This window comes from Podarcis tiliguerta (genome assembly GCF_965153285.1).
Source record: "Podarcis tiliguerta genome assembly, chromosome: 6".
NCBI lineage: Eukaryota > Metazoa > Chordata > Lepidosauria > Squamata > Lacertidae > Podarcis > Podarcis tiliguerta.
In genome coordinates this window covers 64,929,516-64,954,583 of record NC_139539.1, presented here as the reverse complement: position 1 = coordinate 64,954,583, position 25,068 = coordinate 64,929,516, and the positions used below count along the sequence as shown (strand labels likewise).

The window sequence follows — 25,068 nt, the reverse complement described above, 5'->3', positions numbered from 1 at the left end:
GGGCTGTAGGAAAGCCCCTCTTTTCCACAAGGCCGTCTCATTATTTCAGCATCAAGCCACTAAATTCAGTATGATTCAGAAGAGGGCCTTATCTTTCTTAATTTGTCTGTATTGTTCTCCACTAGAGGGCAAACTTGATCAGCATTTAAAAACAAAACCCTGAAGCAAGACAAATACTAATAACAGACTTCGCCTCTAATTGTAATGAACATTTTATAACAGAAAAAAAATTACACACAAAAAATAACGTTTGCAGAAAAAAAATTTCTTCAGATTTCAAGTCTACGTTTTCCTCCTAAGTAAGTTAGGATCAAATTGTCTTACATTTGACTAACACTAGGTATTTTGGCAGGGTAAATTATTGTTCAGGAAATACCCCCTTACCCCAGTTATAGAGGAAATGCATGCCTTCTGATGCATTGGCAACAATTCCTACAGTGGCCCCCTCAGCCAATCTGAGAACTTGAGCTGACTGATATGGGAAATATATCTAAGTCCCAAGTTGCGCAGGTCTTTATAACTTTACATGTTTACTATGGTGGCATCTCTGGAACATGTACCCCAAACACGTTCCTTTAAGTAGCAGATGTAAATGCACATGAAGGCAGCAATTCAGTCCTATATATCAAGGCTCAGCGTAACAATCCTTCGTGGAACGATTGACTGAAGGTTCGTCATCAAAGTCGTCAAAGTAGTCTTCAGCTAAACGAAGCATCTGCCTCACTGCCATGAGTATCAGGATATCAACATCATTCCTCAGTTCCAGCTCCGAGGAATAATTTTTAACAGGAACTATATGAGACAGAGGGATGCCAAGTTTTGCTTCCATTAGCCGCATCTGTAAAGGAAATAAAATGTGATTTGTTACCAAGGGAACACTATTTTTATGCCCCTTTGGTTCCACCAGCTGACACAAGGCCACTGCTGGCCATATTAATTAATTACATTTTTATGCCCTGTATCTGTACACTGACCCCAAACAAAAAAAATTCAGGGCCACTTATAAGAAATAAGGTCGAGTTGATTTCCAGGTCCAACTTAAAAGTGTTGGTTTAATGCCCTATGACCTTTAATGCCCTAGACCAGGGTGAGCCTCTCTTTGACCCTCGGGATTTTCCTCAGGCTACACACCCTCCAAATAACAAACCTCAACAGCCCTGCTTTGCACATCTAGAGCGCAAAGATGTTATGACAGTTTTTCATAATACAATGCAATAAAAAACAAACTAATCTAAACAGAAAGAGAAAGAAAAATGCGGTGTCATCCCTCAAAGGTAGCTCTTAAATCTAGTCTCACACAGAAAGGGATGGACCTTCCCAGCCTTTCAGCCTGGGACCTCTTCTCTTTCCTACCTCTCACACAGGGAAGCAATCTACACACATATTTAAAAACGCTGTGAAAATGCTTTAAAAAAAAATGTTTTGAAAAATACACCGCACAGTCGCCAGCTAGTGTCACATTGGCATATTGCACTTCACAACCCTTTTAAAATGCTTTATTTGCATCTGTGTAGCTGAGTCCAGGGACATTTAACAGCCAGCCATCACCTTCAAGTGTATATTCTCTGTAGCCCAGAGGATATAAAAAAAGCCAAGAAGCAAGAGCAGAAGCAAAACAAAACAATGAAAGAAAAAGTAACAGAAAGATTAAAATATTAAAGAAAAGCCTGACTAGCTTTACAGATACCTTTTAATTTAACAGTTTACCTGCTTCTGAACAGCCATGCTTTTGTATACGTATGATATATCTTCCTCAACAATAGGACAAATCTGATCCACTTTAGTCAGAATAACAAGCTGTGGAACACCTGTAAGATTAGGTTATAAAAAGGAGTACAATATATGTTTGTTTTTTTCATTTTGAATTGGGAATAGCCACCACAATTATTATTGTTTTTTTAGCAATGAGCAAAGAACTATTTGAAGCCATTTTTAAAAATATGAAATAAGACAGCAACTACATTGTTCTTTTGGGGAAGACATTTACAGGCAGGATGTCTTGTGCTTAAAGAGAAAATTGGTGGAGCTCATCTTTCCTGTGAATAATTCCTCTACATATTTGAAAGCTAATAGTTAAATCTCTAGGAATCAGTCCTTGTCTGGTAAAGCAAGTACAGTCATACTTCAGGTTACAGACGCTTCAGGTTGCGTTTTTACGGGTTACAGACACAACAAAACCCGGAAGTACTGGAACGGGTTATTTCTGGGTTTCGGCGGTCGCACATGCACAGAACCGCTAGATCGCGCTTTGTGCATGCGCAGAAGCGCCGAATCGCAACCTGCGCATGCACAGACGCGGCGCTGCGGGTTGCAAACATGCCTCCCTCATGGATCAAGTTCGCAACCAGACCGTCCACTGTACAATGATCTAAGCCCTGGCTTATGAAGTCTCCTTCCAAGGGCCAATGGGCCACTGACATACATCAAATAGGGAGAAGCGACAATCTGAAAATTCATGCAGTCAGGTATGCACAACTGCCTCCAACATATTCAGATAGTGGGACAATATGGTCTGCTTCTCATTGCTCTGTAAAAAAGCTCTAATCATTTATTTTTGAGAAGGTGTGAGCTTTGAAGAGAAGTGTTAAATACTTCTCAGGAAACCAAGATAAGAAGTTCATCGACTCACAATCAATGGTCAGTGTTTCCTACATAGCTGAGGGACCATTTCAGCAATCAGCCTGCACGGGCAATGAAACATTGGTATTGAGGTTGATCAAAACATAAATGTAAAATAAATGTAAAAGACTGACCAAAACTGTTCGCTTTTCGACGGATGTCTTTCAGTTTTTCTTCCAGTTTCTCAGGAAGGATCTCAACCTTGGACCCATCAATAATGAATGCAATACAATGAATCCGGTCTTTTGGAGAGGGGCACTTGATATAGTTTGGCATATTGGGGCTCATAACACAGGATGGATTGAACTGAAAAGGAAAAGGGTAATAGAAGAAAAAATATAGGATAGCTGCAATGGAATCAGATTCCTATAGGGTTGTGTGAGAGACATAGGGATGGATGAACCTACATACAAAAAGATGACAGTCCCCATGTAGTGCTCATGGAGCAGCCATCTTTGATATGTAAAGTGACCATTTGTGCATACCGAAAATGACATGTAGTCAGTTGCCGCCCCATTTTGAAAAGCATTTTTACCCAGTGTGGTGAGGGTGTAGTACCTGAATTAGTACTCTGGTATTCTCAATCTAGTACTGAGGATACCATTACAACAATCAATTTCCCAAAATTCAACCTTGTTCAGGCTGCTCAGCATGATAAGCTGATCTGTGAGATATTTCCCAAATGGTTTCAGTATTTTTCTTACTCAGAAGAAGATGAGTTTTGATGGCATGGGCTGAAACTACCATGGCTACAAGGTGAGCCAAATCACATGATCAGCTTTCCCCAAGGACCAGTCTTCTAGCAACTGCGTTTCCAAGCCATGTCATGGATTTGTGGATGTAAATCAGTCCTTAGCCTGGCAAACCACTTGGGAAAATAAAACTGCGCTTGCTGTGGTGATAATGACAGACCACAGGAAGTGTGATGTTTGCATTATGGAAGTAAATTAGAAATGAAAAGCAGAGGTTCCTAAATGATAATCTCTCAATCTAAAATGAACAATAGAGGGATGCATCTTACCGAGTACCGATCAGGAATATGGCCCTCCAATATGCTGCGCACATCATCAATGTCCAGACCAGTGCTGGGTTGAGCTTCAAGTCCCATGGTATCACAGAAGATGATTGGGAGTGGGGTTCTATCGCTTCCGCTTTTAAGTTGATAAGTCCTATACTGTTTTTTTAAAAATACAAATAACACCATATTGAAATCTATTCCTATCTGCTTTCCTTTCTGTTTTACATATGTAAATGACAAATTGCACCTACTAGTATATATACTAATCTACTGTAATTTTTGTGGCTCTGTATAAAACTACAAACTCCATTACACAAAAACAGGTTACGAAAGGCAAGTTAAGTATGGGTTTCCGGTCACGTCACGAGTCAATGGTGGTAGCTCCTCGCTGCCCTCCATGGGCAGCGAGGAGGTTCAGGCAGAGGAAAGCCAGGATTTATGTGGCAAAAATACTAGCAATGTTCCCAGTGGGATCTGGGGAGCTCACTGCATCCTGCTGTGCCAAGCAAGCCCATATCTGGATGTGTGTCACTGCTATGGACGAGCCTCCGTCTCCGGCGTTATTTGGTTGTTCTGTAATTTGGACAATTGGCATTAATCAAGAGGCGTTTCTGTACCGACATATGCTTATGGGCTACAATCAGTCAGCTGCCAAAAGGACTGGGCTTGGCTCTTTGAAGATATCTGAATGTTTTCTTTGCAGCTTGAAAACCCTTACAACAGCCAGGAAAGGAAGGGGGAAGACAAGGTGTTTTGTGCTTTCTATGGTTTTCAAATGGTCTCCTGGCAAGGGCTGATGGGAGTTGTAGTCTAGTAACCCTAGTTGAAGTATATATTGAATCTCATGTATCATTTTGATGCCATTAGTTATTGGCCAACATGTTTGAAAATACAGTGGTACCTCGGGTTACGAACTTAATACATTCTGGAGGCCCATTCTTAAAACGAAACCGTTCTTAACGGTTGAAAAATACTGAATGCATTTTAACTTTTGCTTTAGCAGTGCAGAGGTACCTGCTTTGTCAGACTTGTGGAATCTGATCCTGCTGCAGCTTGACTTGACACGTAGCCTCGGAAAGTTGAATTCACAGAGTTGAAGAAACTGGACTTCCCTGCTCCAACTGGCCCAACAAGCAGAACCCGACACTGGGGCACAGCATCCAAGCAAGGTTTGTAAGTTCTTATTTCTTTCATCAGCGCTTCCCTTTTCCTGCCAAGGTAGCAAAATACATCCGTCTATTAACCATATTAGCTTAATCATATGTACATATATCCTGGTTATACAGTGTTGAAGTTCAAAAGCAAAGCAACACTCTATTATGTTGAAGCCTGAGGGTTTAATTGTGAATCAAATGAAGATAATGTGTACAAACCTTCTGAAATTTAGCACAGAGTACCTACATGTTTAGTGACCTGGTGAACTGGACACATTTCAGACACAGCTGTTGAGAAATTGCTTAAATCCAAAAGAATTTCTCTTTGGAGACTAATTTCTGCTGTTTACCACCATTTTTAGCCTACTGCCCCATACAATATCTTCCTTCCCTGCCTGATTCTCCTAAAATAATAAAATGCAGACATCTTTCTACATCCCTTCATGAAGTGATCAACTTTTAAACTAATCTCCACTGGTGAGGAGCTGCAGCTTCTGGGCCTCACTGGGCCTGGCAGCCTTCTCCGTTTGACCTGCCAGGCTGTTAGGTCCAAGTTACACCCATCTGCCCTTCATCTGACATTATCTGAGGCCAGGGTCACGACAGGTAAAGCTGTAGCCTCAAATAGCATAGTGCATGCTTCTGTTAATTCCCCAGTGCTCCCTGATAGTCCACAGATGCATTTAGGTTAGCACGGTAGACTCCAGTGCACCACCAATTCATTTCATATTGGGTTGTCGTTTTGCAATATCAATAATTCTATTTTGATGTTAAAATGGAGTCACTTTGAAATCAATCATTAATTTTATTTCTAGCACAGACTTTTGAAAGGGGCCTGTCGGACCCCAGCAGCATAGTGATACCGCTAAAATAAACGACGTGCAAGGGTTAAGGATGATGTTCAATGTGCAAGGGTTAAGGATGCTGTTCAATGAATGGAACAGGATTTCCTTCTACACTGACTATAAGGCTGCCCTATAACTCTTCTTTTGGACTGAAGGGGGGGTGTTCCAAAACCACAACTGGAGGTCATCCTGAGATGGTAAGGTAAAGGTCAAGGACCCCTGGATGGTTAATTCCAGCTGAATTCGACTATGGGGTTCAGCACTCACCTCTGCTTTCAGGCCAAGGGAGCCGGCATCTGTCCACAGACAGGTTTTTTCCAGGTCAAGTGGCATGTTTCTGGTGCACAGGACACCATGATGAGTGCCAGAATGCACAGAAACGCCATTTACCTTCCCACTGCAACGGTATCTATTTATCTGCTCGCACTGTTTTGCTTTCAAACTGCTAGGTTGGCAGGAGCTAGGACAAAGCAACAGGAGATCACCCCATCGCACGGATTCGAACTGCTGACCTTACGATCAGCAAGCTCATGAGGCTTAGTGTAACGGTGTGCCTGAGATGATGGCTAGCCAAGGGAAGGAAATATAAGAAAGTGACACATGTTAGAAGCAGGGGTTGGGAAACGCAGGCACAGAGGCCAAATGTGGTCTTCCATCTTTCCTCTCAGAACTCTCCACAAGCCACACCCCTCACTTGGCCATCACTGGTTAAGTGCTTTAGCCCAGCTGTAATGTGCTCTTGAACTGCGGTAACTTTGAAACCACTTGTGAATTATATGGATTAAATTGTATATGAATGCCTTAAATAAATAAATAAATAAATAAATGAAACAATGCCACTGGCTTGCCTAAATGTTGTGTGGGGTGGTGGGAAATGGGGTGGGAGTGTTTCTCAAGTCAGTAACCTACTTAGCTGTCCATGTCATCTCCCGCCATGGTTTTTCCAAAACACAACTCAGCCCTAAGGAGAAAATAAAATTTGATATCAGCAAGAGGGCAAATCAACAGGTTTCAAAAAATGAAATAACTTTTAAATGATTGTTTCAGCTCACCTTCAACTCGATATACTTCACATTCCAAAAGGACTTGGTCATTTCCATGTAGGTCTTCTGCACTGAGTGTGTAACTGTTAGTGTTAGCATTTGTGGTAACACTATTCTTGCTTTCTGACAGGAATACAAGTGTGTTAGCTCCAAAAATAGGACCATATCCACCATAGTCAAGGACAGCCTCAACAGCGTTCTTGACTGGGAATTTTAGTATGCTGGGTTCCTGCCCTTTCCCTTTCAATCTAAACAGGAAAGCATTGTTATCAAATAGGTATTTCTTAGCTGAAGCATAACTCTGTTCAGTAAAGCCTCCAAAGATATAGCCACTTGCATTGTATCCCACAACTACAGTTGGGCCCTGATTGTCGCATTTGTTATGAAATGCATTGACATTGTAGGTATGCAAACTTGCTTTATAGAGAAGGCTTAGATGTTGGCATCCCAAAATATCCAGCAGCACCTTTCTCTCAGTTTTGGTCAATCGAGATTGGGCCATCTTTAATCTGAAAGAAATGAGATATAGTAGGAATATAAATATTTCTTGAATTAGGAACAGCCAAACCTAGGTAGCAGAAGGTCCCAAGTTCAATTTATAGCATCTCAAGACAGGTTTAGGCGATATTCCTGTCTTTAATTCAGAAACCCACTTCCAGCCAATGTAGGTCACGACTGTGACGATTTGCTACAAGGTAGGTGAAAAACCAAGTGGCTGGTTCCAATTTGCCAGTTGGATAAAAATTCCTACCAGGCCGCTTGGGCAACCAAGGTGACCAACCACAGGTCCATAGCAAGGTCAAGCACGAAGCGATGAACTAAAGAGGGTGGGTGTGTGATCCGTTGAAACACGGCAGCGCAATGAGGGGCAGGAGCTACCGCGGCTGCATTTGAGCGGCTAAACTCTGCCCCCAAGACTCCCCTTGATTGGTAGGCTGCCTGGGAATGCAGCGCGGCAGCAGTGATGGCAAGCAGGGGCCGGAATGCCCAATGCAAAGCGCAGGAACAGCTCCCGATCACAACTCGTCCCCTCTGGGAGGAGGAGGAGAGGCTCTTTCAAACACATATGCCACATTTCTCTTTCAAACCTCCACAGGGTAAATGTTAAGAAGACTTCAGTCCTACAGCCCCACCCAAGACATGCTAGAAGCTGGAGAACAAGCTTTGACAATAAGAGCCTCATTTGATTCAACCTGCAGAGATTTGTGCTGCTGGTCTGTGAACTGCAGCTGTGGTACTTAGGGGGCTAGGCCCCATTGAACACACCTGAGTAAGCATGGAGAGGAGGCTTGTTCTGTGCGTGCCTTCAGCTTGCTGTATTAAATAAGCATCAGGTTTCATGGTGATCTGCAAATATAAAGCAGCTTTCCCCCAACTAACGGTTGAAAAACAGAAAGCACCACTAGATGGTGAAGAATAATATTTTTCTTTTCACATGGAAAATACCAGCCGAGGCTTTCTGACTCCACCCAAGAGATTAACACGCGCTTGTAGACAAAGTTAGAAAATTTCGGTGCCCTCCCAAAAGCTTCCCTTTCACTGAAGGATCGGATTCAGAAAATCTCTCATAAGCATACATGCAAAGCAATTGTTAAGCTGAGCTGCTGAATCACCAAAAACCGTATGGAGCAGCCAAGCAACCGTTAAAAAATCCCCATTCTATTTTAATAGCTGCATGTGGCAGGAAAATATCATCATGACATGATCTTACCAGCTTAGGGGAATTTTTTTTCCTGTTTCCAGAGCTCTGTTTCACTTCAGATTGGAAGCCCGGGAGCGTCTGCAAACAAGCCTCTTCTCTCTGAGAAGCAGCTCGTGTCTGCAAGGGAGAAACGAAAGTGAAAGTGCAGAGGTGCTCAGGAAGCAGAACCACGTGTACTCAGGTTTCCTGGAGTCTGTGACTATGTAGGGGGAAATGCTCTTAGGGAGGAAGGTAGAACTAAAATAGAAATTTCTTGCAAGATACCTGACAGTAAGACAGAATCCTACATAAAGCTGAAATGACTGTGAGCGTATAGGGAGGGGTGCAGGGGGGGGTCTCAGCTTGTGCAAGAGCAAATGGCTCACATCCCTGAATCCAGGCTGCGGAGATCCTGCAAATGGGTGGGGATGAATGACTGCTCTTGGCTGATAGAGGGCCTGGCTAATGCAGGGAAGAGTCTGCTTTCCCTTAGCTTGTGCAAGAGAGCATGTCCTCCCTAAAAAAGACCTGGAGACTGGCCCTCTGGTTGTGGGTGGGTATATTGGTCAGCCATAACACCCGACTGGTAGGTCCCTCATTCCTGGGTTTAATCTGGCCAATAGGGTGCTGTCTAAACGGATTGAGGGACCTATAAATGCCTATGCACGTGACCCAGAGCTTCCTCTTTCGGCTCGTGCATTGGAACACCCGCCCACCTCTCCCTATATTTAGAGCATTTTGCGATTGACCTTGCTATGCCATCATGTGTCGTCTGTCGTTGGGACAGAGGTACGGCAGGAATTTTCCCCACTTGACTGATTGGCTGTTGCCACTTGGGTTTCGCCTGCCACGTAGCAAATCGTCACAACATGTAAGGTTGCAGATAGGTACTGGTTCAGATGATAGGGATGGGGGATCAGTCATGCCATCCGTATGTGAGGGGTATTCTATTAAAGGAATCCAGGGACAAACCTTGGTTTGGTCAACCTCCGAGAGGGGGTTGTGCCCGTGCCTGTGTCCAGGGGAACATCTGGGGAGTGGACATAGTCCGTTCCCGGGCTTTCCGCCTACCTCAGGTGTTCACCCTTGGCTGACCTATGTTAGAGCTCTGGCTCAGCAAGGGTTCAGGGAGTTATTCGAACCAGAGCCTATGCAACCACTCACTTTCTGTAATCAATAATGTTGTGGCCTAAATTCTGCCAAAAACCCAAACTAACATTTGAGTCAAATATGTTTTTATTTAGGGGGGAGGTCTCTGGGTCTGAACACGCAACAAATGGATGCATACCATATATCCTCAAACCTTACTTACTGCTGCACAAGGCCTAGAGGTTGCAATGCTTGTAGTACCAGTACCAGAACTGAGGCTGGTGTGTGTGAATGCGGGTGGAAAGAGTGACATTTGTCTCTGAACCCTAATAATGTCTCTTGCTTGCCTGGATTTAGGATGGGGGTGAAACGTAGAAACTAGTCTTCTGTGCAATAGTAACAAGCTCCCTGCAGGTATTTGATTTCTGGCCTGACTGCAACCAGGCCAGTCTTGCATTAGTGTTCCTTTTGGGAATGAAGGAGTCATTCATCCCAATGAGCAAATAGATGTGTACCATATATCCTCAAACCTTACTTACAACAGGCCGGAGTGATTTACTTCTCTTCGTTACCAGGGCTTTTTTTTTTTAACCAGAACTCAGTTCTGACATCTCTCAGGTGGGCTCCATTGCCATTTGAAGAGAACAAGGGAGTTGTTCATGGTGAGTTCCAGCACCTCTTTTTCTATAAAAATAGCACTGCTCATTAACGAAGTCAAAAAATAAAAAAGTAAAAGTTAAGGACCCCTGGATGGGTCTTGCTTTCAGAGACAGAGCACACGGAAACCTCGTTTACCTTCCTTTTGCAGCGGTACCTATTTATCTACTTGCACTGGTGTGCTTTCGCAATGCTAGGTTGGCAGGAGCTGGGACAGAGCAATGGGAGCTCACTTTGTTGCGTAGATTCGAACTGCCAATCTTCCGATCGGCAAGCCCAAGAGGTTCAGTGGTTTAGACCACAGCGCCACCCACATACCAAGTCACAAAGTCACAGCTGGAATGGTGTTCTCACTAGGATTAAATAATAAAAACACTTCCTGCAGTAAGGCACAGGGCACAGGCTAAACTCTCAGGAGCTGAAGACTACACATAGCAAAGGGCTGTAAGGAAATCCCCTCTTTTCCACAAGGCCATCTCATTATTTCAGCATCAAGCCACTAAATTCAATATGATTCAGAAGAGGGCCTCATCTTTCTTAAATTGTCTGTATTGTTCTCCACTAGAGGGCAAACCTGGTCAACATTTAAAAACAAAACCCTGAATCCAGACAAACACTAATAACAGACTTCACGTTTAATTGAAATGAACATTTTATAACAGAAGAAATCACACATATAAAAATAATGCTTTCAGAAATATTTTTGATCAGATTTCAGGTCTGTTTTCCTCCTAAAGTATGATCAAATTACAGTGGTACCTTGGTTCTCAAACCACTTGGCTCCCGAAAGCCGCAGACCTGGAAGTGTTCTGGTTTGCAAATGTTTTTCAGAAGCTGAACATCTGATAGTTTCCGCTTGAGTGCAGGAAGCTCCTGCAGCCAATCGGAAGCCACGCCTTGGTTTTTGTGCAGTTTTGGGAGTCGAACAAACTCCCAGAACACATCAAGTTTGAGAGCCAAGGTACCACTGTATGTTACATTTGACTAACACCAGGTATTTCAGGAGGGTAAATTATTGTTCAGGAAATACCGCCTCACCTCAAGCAGGCTTTCTCCCAGGAAGACATTTATCTGACAATGTGAGGAATATAATAGACATATTGGAATTTTTGGAGGAAAAAATAAACACAAAAGCAGTTTTGATATTTGTGGATGCGGAGAAGGCCTTCGACAATATTTCTTGGAGTTTTTTGAAGAAGAATCTCCAAGGTATGGGGGTAGGCCAAGAATTTGAAAATGGTATAAGTGCAATCTATTCTGAACAAAAAGCTAAACTAATTGTAAATAATGTAATAACTGAGGAGTTCAGAATAGAGAAAGGCACACGACAAGGTTGCCCAATTTCCCCTCTGCTTTTTATATCGGTCCTGGAGGTGTTGCTGAATATGATTAGAAAGGACCAATTGGTTAGAGGGATACAGGTCGGATCTAAACAATATAAACTAAGAGCATTTGCAGATGATTTAGTTTTGACACTGCAGGAACCAGAATCTAGTGTAAAAAGAGTCTTAGAATTGATTCAAGAGTTTGGTCGATTGGCAGGGTTTAAATTAAACAAAGCTAAAACTAAGGTTTTGACAAAGAATTTAACAGAAACTGAGAAAGAAAAGTTTCAGAATGAGACAGGATTGACAATAGTGAAAAAAGTGAAATACCTGGGAATTACTATGTCTGCTAAAAATGGGAACTTATATAAAGATAACTACGATAAATGTTGGTCGGAGATAAAGAAAGATCTAGAAATATGGTCTAATTTGAAACTCTCGCTAATGGGTCGTATTGCTGTGATAAAGATGAATGTATTGCCAAGAATGTTGTTTTTATTTCAGACGTTGCAGATTATAGACAAAATTGACTGTTTTAGGAAGTGGCAAAAGGACATATCTAGATTTGTCTGGCAGGGCAAAAAGCCAAGGATAAAATTTAAAATATTAACTGATGTTAAGGAAAGAGGGGGCTTTGCCCTGCCAGACTTGAAACTTTATTATGAAGCAGCAGCTTTTTGCTGGCTAAAAGAATGGCTACTTCTGGAAAACACTGACATACTGGACTTAGAAGGATTTAATAACGCTTTTGGTTGGCATGCATATCTATGGTATGACAAGGTTAAAGTGCACAAAATGTTTAAAATCCACATTGTCAGAAATGCACTGTTTAAAGTCTGGATGAGGTATAAAGATTTGCTTGAAAATAAGACTCCAAGGTGGTTGTCCCCAATGGAAGCAAAAGCACTAAAAAAACTCAATATGGAGGCCAATTGGCCAAAATATTGGGAGATTTTAGAGCAAGATGGTGATAAAGTGAAAATACAGAGTTATGATAAATTAAAAAGTAAGGTTCGAGATTGGCTCCATTATCATCAAATAATGGAGGCTTTTAAAATGGATAGAAAAATTGGCTTCCAGGTGGAAAAATCAAAATTGGAAACAGAACTGTTAGAACCTAAAACTAAGATTCTGTCAAGAATGTATAACTTGCTGTTGAAATGGAATACACAAGATGAGGAAGTGAAATCAGCGATGGTTAAGTGGGCCCAAGATTTGGGTCATAACATAATGTTTGCTGACTGGGAAAGGTTATGGACCACTGGTATGAAATTTACAGCATCTAATGCCTTAAGAGAGAATATTATGAAAATGATATACAGGTGGTACATGACACCAGTCAAGCTTGCAAAAATCTATCACTTACCTGACAATAAATGTTGGAAATGTCAAGAGGCTGAAGGTACATTCTTTCACCTTTGGTGGATGTGCCCAAGGATAAAGACATTCTGGGAGATGATTTATAATGAACTGAAAAAAAATTTTAAATACACATTCTTGAAGAAACCAGAGGCCTTTCTCCTGGGTATGGTTAGCCAACAGGTGCACAAGAAGGATAGGACATTTTTTATGTATGCCACAGCAGCAGCAAGGATACTTATAGCACAGTATTGGAAGACCCAACAGTTACCCACACTGGAAGAATGGCAGATGAAAGTCATCGACTACATGGAATTGGCAGAAATGACCGGCAGAATCAGAGACCAGGGTGAAGAGACGGTGAAGGAAGACTGGAGAAAATTTAAGGACTATTTACAGAAACATTATAAGATAATGAACGTTTGATGACATCGGATTGAGGATGGATGGGTATTTGGGAAAAAGTGATCAGAGAAAGATTTAATATTTTGTCAGACTTAAGGAAATGTAACCATTTACTAGACTTTAAGAGTATTAGAAAATTAAAATATGATAGAGGAAAAGAATTTGCAGACAGAATATTTGATTTGGAATACAGAGAAGGAAGGTCTGGGGAAGTCGGAGAAAGAAGTCAATGTAAAGAATATAAGGAGACAAAAATTGTTTTTAATATGTTTATTCTTTTTGTTGTATTTTGCTGTTTTGTGTTTGTGTGTTGTAGTATCTACTTTTCTGTTTTTTTCTGTTTTTACCTTTTTTTCCTTTTAGGTGTTGTTGTGAGGTGGTTGGTTTATCATTGTTCTAAGTTTTTGTCATAAAACTCAATAAAATATTATTTAAAAAAAAAAAAAAAGGAAATACCGCCTCACCCATTATAGAGGAAATGCATTCCTTCTGATGCATTGGCAACAATTCCTACTGTGCCCCCTTTGGGCAATCTGAGAACTTGAGCTGGCTGATATGGGGAAATATAGCTAGGTCACAAGCTGTGCAGGTCTTTATAACTTCACAAGTTTGCTCTCAGTGTGACTTGGTTTTGCTACTGTGAACATGCCAACAGATGCTAATGGTAAACATCCAAAAAGATGAAATACTATTTCCTCATTAAACAGCTTAAAAAGTTAGAGAAGCTCCCAACAGGCAACCATGATAGAAAACATTACTAGATGCTGTTAGTGAAAAAAGCATTAAATAATTGCTTTGACCATGGGTTATGCCAGCCACACATTCCTGTGCCCAGCCAAGACTACGGTGGCATCTCTGGAACATGGACCCCAAACGAGTTCCTTTAAGTAGCAGATGTGAATGCACTGTTGATATTTTCACCCTCTCCCATTGCAAGAATCTCCTGATCTGATGTTTTGAGAAAGGAGGGGGAGGAAACTGCTCTTCTACTCTTCCACTCCTGCCTGACTGCCTGACTCTGTGTGTGGAGAGAGTCTTATCTATGTAGTGACTAGATGGCTGAGTGGGAGATGTAACACTCACACAAGCCAGTTCGTTAGTTTGTAGTAGCTATTAGAAATAAAAGAAGTTATGCTTCACAGTTCGCTTCCGCGTTATGTATACTTTGCTGAGTCTGGGGCTCACAATGCACAGTTGTGAGTCCAGTGCACTGAGACCTGCTTCCCAGGATTGGGAGGTCTCTGAAAGTGCTCCAGTCGCCTAGCTCAGTCGGGGCAGAACCAGTTATTGAGCCCAGTCGCTGACATCGGTTGAAAGGCATACTGACATGCACATGAAGGCAGCAATTCAGTCCTAAACATCCCTACAGTTCTGAGACACAAAGGTTATTGAACTTGAACTGCTGCATTGCTGAGATTATTAAAGGTAAAGGGACCCCTGACCATTAGGTCCAGTCGTGACTGACTCTGGGGTTGCAGCGCTCATCTCGCTTTATTGGCCGAGGGAGCCGGCGTACAGCTTTCGGGTCAATGTGGCCAGCATGACTAAGCCACTTCTGGCGAACCAGAGCAGTGCACGGAAACGCCGTTTACCTTCCCGCTGGAGTGGTACCTATTTATCTACTTGCACTTTGACGTGCTTTTGAACTGCTAGGTTGGCAGGAGCAGGGACCGAACAATGGGAGCTCACCCCGTGGCTGGGATTCGAACTGCCAACCTTCTGATCGTCAAGTCCTAGGCTCTGTAGTTTAACCCACAGCACCACCCACTGAGATTATTAGCCAAGCAATTATTAGCATGCCCCCAATATGAGCAACAGTTTCAGAAAATCTATCCACAGCAGCACTATGTGCTCTTATGGGGATAGTTCTTTTTCTGAGATTTACAGCAACAGGCTAAGTGTCTACACTTCCTTTTCCTTCTTCCTTTCCCCCTTTTTCAAGATCCTCCAAGTTGAGTAAGGACTTCAGGGACCAGGGGTGGCATATTTTGCAGCTGGTAACTTCAGGATTCATTCATACACTGAGTTTCACATGCATTTATTTATTTGTTTTAAGAAAGCAGTAACATTAAAAAGATACAAAACACCTGAAATATTTCTCATCAACATGGAAGTCCATTTTATACCTACTTATTTATTGATCTGGCATATCACGTGAGAATCATCAACCCCTGTATATAAGCCCCGCCCCCCTCCCTACTATCACGTCTATAACTTGAGGTTGCACCACTTTCTCAACTTTTCCAAGGCCTCTGGTTAATGGCTTAGTTACCTTCTTGCACTTGCTTATAGCAAAACTATTTTTCCTGGCAGCTGTTTTTTGTTTTTTTTTAATTTCTCTTTCCCTTCAGATCACATCTCAAGTGCACACACCAATGTGGTTTCTAGCCTGGAGTCGCAATGTAATAGACTTCGTGCAAGCTACCTATATAGTATTATTGTCTTAATGATTGTTTTATAATAGAAACAGAATTTTAGGTTTGGAAAGGATGTTGGAGGCCTAAAGAACATAAAAGCCTTGCAGCTCTACAGTTAACCTGTCCACTAGCCACATACATAAAGCAGGAGCAGCAGTAAGATACTGAGATTAGTATGTAAGAATGTTTCAAATCTCCCTAAATGGAGAATAAACTTGGTCACTTCTATTAAAAATCTAAAGCATAAACTAGAATTCTAATGGGCTTCAGTAAATATATCAAGGCTCAGCATAACAATCCTTAATGGAACGATTGACCGGAGGTTCGTCATCACAGTCGTCAAGGTAGTCTTCAGCTAAACGAAGCATCTGCCTCACTGCCATGAGTATCAGGATATCAACATCATTCCTCAGTTCCAGCTCTGAGGAATAATTTTTAACAGGAACTATATGAGACAGAGGGATGCCAAGTTTTGCTTCCATTAGCCGCATCTGTAAAGGAAATAAAATGTGATTTGTTACCAAGGGAACACTATTTTTATGCCCCTTTGGTTCCACCAGCCGACACAAGGCCACTGCTGGCCATATTAATTAATTACATTTTTATGCCCCGTATCTGTACACTGACCCCAAACAAAAAAAAATTCAGGGCCACTCACAAGAAAGAAGGTCCAGTCGATTTCCAGGTCCAACTTAAAAGTGTTGGTTTAATGCCCTATGACCTTTAATGCCCTAGACCAGGGTGAGCCTCTCTTTGACCCTCAGGATTTTCCTCAGGCCACACACCCTCCAAATAACAAACCTCAACAGCCCTGCTTTGCACATCTAGAGTGCAAAGATGTTATGACAGTTTTTCATAATACAATGCAATAAAAAACAAACTACTCTAAACAGAAAGAGAAAGAAAAATGCAGTGTCATCCCTCAAAGGTAGCTCTTAAACCTAGTCTCACACAGAAAAATACACCGCACTGTCGCCAGCTAGTGTCACTTTGGTATATTGCATTTCACAACCTTTTAAAATGTTTTATTTGCATCTGTGTAGCTGAGTCCAGGATATAAAAAAAACCCAAGAAGAGCAGAAGCAAAACAAAACAAGGAAATAAAAAGTAACAGAAAGATTAAAACATTAAAGAAAAGCCTGACTAGCTTTACAGATACCTTTCAATTTAACAGTTTACCTGCTTCTGAACAGCCATGCTTTTGTATACGTATGATATATCTTCTTCAACAATAGGACAAATCTGATCCACTTTAGTTAGAATAACAAGCTGTGGAACACCTGTAAGAAGATTAATTTATAAAAATAACTTATAATATATGTTTGTTTTTTCCTTTTGAATTGGGAATAGCCACCACAATTATTATTGTTGGTTTTTTTTAGCAATGAACAAAGAACTATTTGAAGCCATTTTTAAAAATATGAAGTAAGATAGCAACTACATTGAGGTTGATCAAAACATAAATGTAAAATAAATTAAAAAGACTGACCAAAACTGTTCGCTTTTCGACGGATGTCTTTCAGTTTTTCTTCCAGTTTCTCAGGAAGGATCTCAACCTTGGACCCATCAATAATGAATGCAACACAATGAATCCGGTCTTTCGGAGAGGGGCACTTGATATAGTTTGGCATATTGGGGCTCATAACACAGGATGGATTGAACTGAAAAGGGAAAGGGTAATAGAAGAAAAAATATAGGATAGCTGCAATGGAATCAAATTCCTATAGAGTTGTGTGAGAGACACAGCAGTGGATGAACCTACATACAAAAAGATGACAGCCCCCACGTAGTGCTCATGGAGCAGCCATCTTTGATATGTAAAGTGACCATTTGTGCATACAAGTACACCGAAAATGACATGTAGTCAGTTGCCACCCCATTTTGAAAAGCATTTTTACCCAGTGTGGTGAGGGTGTAGTACCTGAATTAGTACTCTGGTATTCTCAATCTAGTACTGAGGATACCATTACAACAAGCAATTTCCCAAATTCTCCTCCAAGGGCTTTTCCACATTTCCTCTTCTTCCACTGATTCCCCGTACCGCTCTCCCCCATGGGGAAGGGGGACTGCTCTTTGGTGGTCAGAGAGAGCAAATGGCTATTTGGGTTTTCCCAAAGAGAGAGGTCTAACATGCACATCCAATCAATTGCAGGTGGAAACTAAAAACCCAACCACGTTCAGGCTGCTCAGCATGATAAGCTGATCTGTAAGATATTGCCCAAATGGTTTCAGTATTTTTTTTACTCTGAAGAAGATGAGTTTTGATGGCATGGGCTGAAACTATCATGGCTACAAGGTGAGCTAAATCACATGATCAGCTTTCCCCAAGGACCAGTCTTCTAGCAACTGTGTTTCCAAGCCATGTCATTGATTCGTGGATGCAAATCAATCCTTAGCCTGGCAAACCACTTGAGAAAATAAAACTGCGCTTGCTGGGGTTATAATGGTGGACCACAGGAAGTGTGATGTTTGCATTATAGAAGTAAAATAGAAATGAAAAGCAGAGGTTCCTAAATGATAATCTCTCCATCTAAAATGAACAATAGAGGATGCATCTTACCCAGTACCGATCAGGAATATGGCCCTCCAATATGTTGCGCAAGTCCTCAATGTCCAGACCAGCGTTGGGTTGAGCTTCAAGTCCCATGGTATCACAGAAGATGATTGGGAGTGGAGTTCTACCACTTCCGCTTTTAAGATGGTAAGTCCTATACTATTTTTTAAAAAATGCAAATAACACCATCTTGAAATCTATTCCTATCTGCTTTCCTTTCTTTTTTACATATGTAAATGACAAATTTCACCTACTAGTATATATACTATCTACCGTATTTCACCTACTAGTATATATAATATCTACTGTAATTTTTGTGGCTCTGTACAAAACCACAGAAGTTCCATTACACAAGAAACAGGTTAGAAAGGCAAGTTAAGTATGGGTTTCCGGTCACGTCACGAGGGCAGCAAGGAGGTTCAGGCAGAGGAAAGCCAGGATTTATGTTGCAAAATATCCTGGCAATGTTCCCCAGTGGGATCTGGGGAGCTCACTGCATCCTGCTGTGCCAAGCAAGCCCGTATCTGGACGTGTGTCCCTGCCGTGGACGAGCCTCTATCTCCAGCGTTATTTGGTTCCTCTATAATTTGGACAATTGGCATTAATCAAGAGGCGCTTCTGCGCCGACATATGCTTATGGGCTACAATCAGTCAGCTGCCAAAAGGAATGGGCTTGGCTCTTTGAAGGTATCTGAATGTTTTCTTTGCAGCTTGTAAATCCTTACAACAGCTGGGAAAGGAAGGGGGAGGACAAGGTGTTTTGTGCTTTTTATGGTTTTCAAATGATCTCCTAGCAAGGGCTGATGGGAGTTGTGGTCTAGGAACCCTAGTTGAAGTATATATTGAATCTTATGTTGCCATTAGTTATTGGCCAACATGTTTGGAAATACAGCGATACCTCGGGTTACGAACTTAATATGTTCTGGAGGCCCGTCCTTAACTTTTGCTTTAGCAGTGCAGATCTACCTGTTTTGTCAGACTTGTGGAATCTGATCCTGCTGCAGCTTGACTTGACACGTAGCCTCGGAAAGTTGAATTCACAGAGTTGAAGAAACTGGACTTCCCTGCTCCAACTGGCCCAACAAGCAGAACCCGACACTGGGGCACAGCATCCAAGCAAGGTTTGTAAGTTCTTATTTCTTTCATCAGCACTTCCCTTTTCCTGCCAAGGTAGCAAAATACATCTGTCTATTAACCATAGTAGCTTAATCATATGTATATATATCCTGGTTATACAGTGTTGAAGTTCAAAAGCAAAGCAACACTCTATTATGTTGAAGCCTGAGGGTTTTAATTGTGAATCAAATGAAGATAATGTGTACAAACCTTCTGAAATTTAGCACAGAGTACCTACATTTTTAGTGACCTAAACTGGCCACATTTCAGACACAGCTGTTGAGGAATTGCTTAAATCCAAAAGAATTTCTCTTTGGAGACTAATTTCTGCTGTTTACCACCATTTTTAGCCTACTGCCCCATACAATATCTTCCTTCCCTGCCTGATTCTCCTAAAATAAGAAAATGCAGACATCTTTCTACATCCCTTCATGAAGTGATCAGCTTTTAAACTAATCTCCACTGGTGAGGAGCTGCAGCTTGTGGGCCTCACTGGGCCTGGCAGCCTTCTCCATTTGACATGCCAGGCTGTGAGGTCCAAGTTACACCAACCTTCCCATCATCTGACATTATCTGAGGCCAAGGTCACGACAGGTAAAGCTGTAGCCTCAAATAGCATAGTGCATGCTTCTGTTTATTCCCCAGTGCTCCCTGATAGTCCACAGATGCATTTAGGTTAGCACGGTAGACTCCACTGCATTTCATATTGGGTGTGGTTTTGCAATATCAATAAATTCTATTTTGATGTTAAAATGGAGTCAATTTTAAATCAATAATTAATTTTATTTCTAGCACAGACTTTTGAAAGGGGCCTGTCGGACCCCAGCAGCATAGTGATACAGTTAAAATAAGGGTTAAGGATGCTGTTCTATATCCGCAATGCATGGGACAGGATTTCCTTCTACACTGACTATAAGGCTGCCCTATAACTCTTCTTTTAGACTGAAGGGGGGGTGTTCCAAAACCACAACCGGAGGTCATCCTGAAATGGTAAGGTAAAGGTAAAGGACCCCTGGATGGTTAAGTCCAGCTGAATTTGACTATGGGAGCAGCTTTAAGGCCAAGAGAGCAAGCATCTGTCCACAGACAGTTTTTTTCCAGGTCACGTGGCCAGTTTCTGGTGCACAGGACACCATGACGAGTGCCAGAGTGCACAGAAATGCCATTTCACTGCAACAGTATCTATTTATCTGCTCGCGCTGTTATGCTTTCAGACTGCTAAGTTGGCAGGAGCTGTGACAAAGCAACAGGAGATCACCCCATCACACAGGTTCCAACTAGTGACCTTATGATCAGCAAGCCCAAGAGGCTCAGTGGTTTAGACCATGTACCTGAGAGGATGACTAGCCAAGGGAAGAAAAGATAAGAAAGTGACACCTGTTAGAAGCAGGGGTTGGGAAACTCAGGCGCAGAGGCCAAATGTGGTCCACCAGGCCACAAGCCACACCCCTCACTTGGCCATCACTGGTTAAGTGCTTTAGCCCAGCTATAATGTGCCCTTGAACTGGGGTAACTTTGAAACCACTTGGAAATTATATGGATTAAATTGTATATAAATGCCTTAAATAAATACACTGGTACCTCGGGTTACAGACACTTCAGGTTACAGACTCTGATAACCCTGAAATAGTATCTTGGGTTAAGAACTTTACCTCAGGATGAAAACAGAAATTACGTGGGGGCGGCAGCAGGAGGCCCCATTAGCTAAAGTGGTACCTCAGGTTAAGAACAGTTTCAAGTTAAGAACGGACCTCCAGAACGAATTAAGTTCTTAACCTGAGGTACCACTGTAAATGAAACAATGCCACTGGTTGCCTAAATGTTGTGTGGGGTGGGGGGAAATGGGGTGGGAGTGTTTCTCAAGTCAGTAACCTACTCAGCTGTCCATGTCATCTCCCGCCATGGTTTTTCCAAAATGCTACTCAGCCCTAAGGAGAAAATAAAATTTGATATTAACAAGAGGGCAAATCAACGGGTTTCAAAAAATGAAATAACTTTTAAATTATTGTTTCAGCTCACCTTCAACTCGATATACTTCACAATCCAAAAGGTCTTCGTCATTTCCATGTAGGTCTTCTGCACAGAGTGTGTAACTGTTAGTGTTATCATCTGTGGTAACACTATTCTCGCTTTCTGACAGGAATACAAGTGTGTCAGCTCCAAAAATAGGACCATATTCACTACTGTCAAGGACAGCCTCAACAGGGTTCTTGACTGGGAATTTTAGTATGCTGGGTTCCTTTCCTTTCCCTTTCAATCTAAACAGGAAAGCATTGTTATCAAATAGGTATTTATCAGCTGAAGCATAACTCTGTTCAGTAAAGCCTCCAAAGATATAGCCACTTGCATTGTATCCCACAACAACAGTTGGGCCCTGATTGTCGCATTTGTTATGAAATGCATTGACATCGTAGGTATGCAAACTTGCTTTATAGAGAAGGCTTAGATGTTGGCATCCCAAAATATCCAGCAGCGCCTTTTCCTCAGTTTTGGTCAATCGAGATGAGGCCATCTTTAATCTGAAAGAAATGAGATATAGTAGGAATATAAATATTTCTGGAATTGGGAACAGCCAAACCTAGGTAGCAGAAGGTCCCAAGTTCAATTTCCAGCATCTCAAGACATGCTTAGGAGATATCCCTGTCTGAAATTCAGAAACCCACTTCCAGTCAATGTAGGCCAGGACTGGGGAACGTTTTGTCCAGACATGTTCCTCTAAGCCTCCCATTTTCATAAAGCAATCCCTACCTGCCCCATATGACATCAGATGTGGAGCAGAAAAGGCAGCATTTCAGAGGAACAATTGGGAGCATAAAGTTTTGATGGAGCAAGTCATGCTTCCACATAAGTGGATGGGCAGCAGCAGCATGCTGGAATCAAGGCTTTCAAACACATATGCCACATTTCTCTTTCAAACCTCCACAGGGTAATAATAATAATAATAATAATAATAATAATAAATCTTATTTATATCCCGCCCTCCCCAGCCAAAGCCGGGCTCAGGGCGGCTAACAACAATCAAATAATCCAACATTCTAAAAACATTTCATTCTAATTAATTAAAATCAAATTGATGGCAACCGTTAAGCAAAATTCTGTGCAGATTGCCAGAGGAGGGAGTCAGGCTGCACCCTGACCAAAGGCCTGGTGGAACAGCTCTGTCTTGCAGGCCCTGTGGAAAAATGTCAGGTCCCGCAGGGCCCTAGTCTCTTGTGACAGAGCGTTCCACCAGATTGGAGCCGCAGCCGAGAAAGCCCTGGCTTTAGTTGAGGCCAGCCTAACCTCTCTGAGGCCTGGGACCGTCAAGATGTTTTTATTTGCAGACCGTAAGTTCCTCTGTGGGACATACCAGGAGAGGCGGTCCCGTAGATACGAGGGTCGTAGGCCATATAGGGCTTTAAAGGTTAAAACCAGCACCTTAAACCTGATCCTGTACTCCACCGGGAGCCAGTGCAGCTGGTATAATACCGGATGAATGTGATCTCGCAGCGAAGACCCCATAAGGACTCTCGCCGCGGCATTCTGCACCCGCTGGAGTTTCTGGGTCAGTCTCAAGGGCAGCCCCACGTAGAGCAAGTTACAATAATCCAGTCTGGAGGTGACCGTCACGTGGATCACAGTGGCTAGGTCAGGGCGAAAGACTGCTTAGCTTGGCGGAGATGAAAAAAAGCTGCCTTTGTTATAGCTGTAATCTGCACCTCCATAGAGAGGGAGGTATCGAAGATTACACCCAAACTCTTAACGGACGGTGCTGGCACTAATTGCACCCCCGCAAGACATGGGAGTTGCCCCCTCAATCCCATATCGTCCCGTCCCAGCCAGAGGACCTCTGTCTTTGAAGGATTTAACTTCAACCAGCTCCCACGTAACCATCCAGCCACAGCTTCCAGACATCTGGTCAGTGTATCTGGGGCCGAGTCAAGATGGCCATCCATCAACAGATCGAGTTGGGTGTCATCGGCATACTGATGGCAACCCAGCCCAAAACTCCGGACAAGCTGGGCGAGAGGGCGCATAAAGATGTTAAAATGCAAGACTTCAATCCTACAGCCCCATCCAAGACATGCTAGGAGCTGGAGAACAAGCTTTGAAAATAAGAGCCTCATTTGATTCAACCTGCACAGATTTGTGCTGCTGGTCTGTGAACTGCAGCTGTGGTACTTAGGGGGCTAGGCCCCATTGAACACACCTGAGTAAGCATGGGGAGGAGGCTTGTTCTGTGCGTGCCTTCAGCTTGCTGTATTAAATAAGCATCAGGTTTTCGTGGTGATCTGCAAATATAAAGCAGCTTTCCCCCAACTAACGGTTGAAAAAACAGGAAGCACCACTAGATGGCGAAGAATAATATTTTTCTTTTCACATGGGACAATGCCAGCCGAGGCTTTCTGACTCCACCCAAGAGATTAACACGGCGCTTGTAGATAAAGTTAGCAAATTTCAGTGCCCTCCCGAAATCTTCCCTTTCACGGAAGGATCAGATTCAGAAAAATTCTCACAAACATACATGCAAAGCAATGAGCTGCTGAATCACAAAAGCAGTATGGAGCAGCCAAGTCCCCATTCTATTTTAATAGCTGCATGTGCAGGAAAATATCATCATGACATGATCTTACCAGCTTTCGGGGAAAAAATTTTCCTGTGTCCAGAGCTCTGTTTTACCTCAGATTGGAAGCCCGGGAGCAAAGTAGTCTACTCCCTCCGAGAAGCAGCTCGCGTCGGCAATTGGAAAACGAAAGTGGAAGTTCAAAGCTGCTCAGGATGAGTAACACGTGTTCTCGGGTTTCCTGGAGTCCGCGACTAAGGGGAACTCCTCTTGGGGAGGAAGATAGAACTAGAATAGAAGTTTCTTGCAAGATACCTGAAAGTAAGACAGAATCCTACACAAAGCTGAAATGACTGTGAGCATATGGGGAGGGGTGCAGTGGGTCTCAGCTTGTGCAAGAACAAATGGCTCACGTCCCTGAATCCAGTCTGAGGAGATCCTGCAAGGAGAAAGAGCAACTAGGTGTTTGGGCAGCAATGCAAATAGGTGGGGATGAATGGCTGCTCTTGACTGATAGAGGGTCTGGCTAATGCAGGGAAGAGTCTGCTTTCCCTTAGTCTGGGGGGAAGAAGAGTGTTGGAGCAAAGCAGTCCTACAGTTACCACATTCACATGAGAGGCAGAGAGAGGGAAAGGATCGCATCAGTTGTGTTGTAGCCAAAACTCCCCCTTTCTTACATGTGTAAGAAACTCCACCCTGGCAGCCCAGTCAGCGGTGGGCCTGTGTGTAGGGACAGGCAAAACTGTCAATTTCAGTTCCATGCAAATTCAGGTTAGAGTTGTTTTTAAATAAATAAATAGATGGAATTTGACTGCATTTTTGAAGTTGAAAAAACTATTGATAAAATTAGAGTATGGTCTGTTATGCTTCCTTGTCCACCCTGGAACAGTCAGAACTAAATCCAGTTTAAATTCACCAATTTGTAACTGAATTAGAGCACTTCTTTTACAGCAGAAATGTGGGGGGGGGGGGAGAGTTAATCTTATTAGAGCGTCCCCATGTTAATCTGTAAAACGTTGGGTGGTCTGTTCCTTATGATTTTGGCCCTGCCGTCGCCCTTGCCCGCTGCTGATGTCAGCCCCTGAGATAATGCAGCCTTCAACAGAAAAAAGGTTGCCCACACCAGCTTCCACAGCTGCATGACAGACAGAAAACCAACAGGTGGAGCCCTCCACATTTCTGTAGCTTTACAGTTGGTGCTGACAGTCCAACCATACCAGGGTTAATGTTCTCCATTGGTCAT

At 42.6% G+C, this 25,068-nt stretch overlaps 1 protein-coding gene across 4 annotated transcripts; it reads right to left on the bottom strand.

Annotated features, from left to right (window-relative positions):
• Positions 1 to 244: 244 nt before the first annotated feature.
• On the bottom strand, positions 245 to 24,236 carry IFI44L (interferon induced protein 44 like). 4 transcript variants are annotated; one of them, XM_083444967.1, is made up of 8 exons: positions 23,896 to 24,232; positions 6,689 to 7,188; positions 6,546 to 6,597; positions 4,652 to 4,847; positions 3,641 to 3,793; positions 2,754 to 2,925; positions 1,708 to 1,808; positions 245 to 838 (listed from the first exon to the last, which is right to left on the bottom strand). In XM_083444967.1, the coding sequence occupies exons 2-8, from the start codon at positions 7,179 to 7,181 to the stop codon at positions 626 to 628; spliced, it is 1,380 nt and encodes a 459-aa protein (XP_083301093.1). In that variant the 5' UTR covers positions 7,182 to 7,188; positions 23,896 to 24,232; the 3' UTR covers positions 245 to 625. The 4 variants fall into 4 exon arrangements, with proteins under 4 accessions (XP_083301093.1, XP_083301094.1, XP_083301092.1 ...); XM_083444968.1 differs by lacking the exon at positions 23,896 to 24,232 and adding an exon at positions 8,391 to 8,498; XM_083444966.1 differs by lacking the exons at positions 245 to 838; positions 1,708 to 1,808; positions 2,754 to 2,925; ... (2 more) ...; positions 6,546 to 6,597; positions 6,689 to 7,188 and adding exons at positions 15,218 to 16,103; positions 16,792 to 16,892; positions 17,102 to 17,273; ... (2 more) ...; positions 21,159 to 21,210; positions 21,302 to 21,801 and having other exon boundaries at positions 23,942 to 24,236.
• Positions 24,237 to 25,068: the final 832 nt, after the last annotated feature.

What these genes read in the sequence shown, in the direction of transcription:
- IFI44L (XM_083444966.1), bottom strand. Translation starts at nt 21,794, where the DNA reads ATGGCCTCATCTCGATTGACCAAAACTGAGGAAAAGGCGCTGCTGGAT. An exon ending in GAGATGACATGGACAGCTGA is followed by an intron (nt 19,329 to 21,158) that starts GTAGGTTACTGA and finishes CTACCTTGGCAG; the next exon opens with GAAAAGGGAAGTGCTGATGA. An exon ending in CCACAAGTCTGACAAAACAG is followed by an intron (nt 18,326 to 19,132) that starts GTAGATCTGCAC and finishes TTTAAAAAATAG; the next exon opens with TATAGGACTTACCATCTTAA.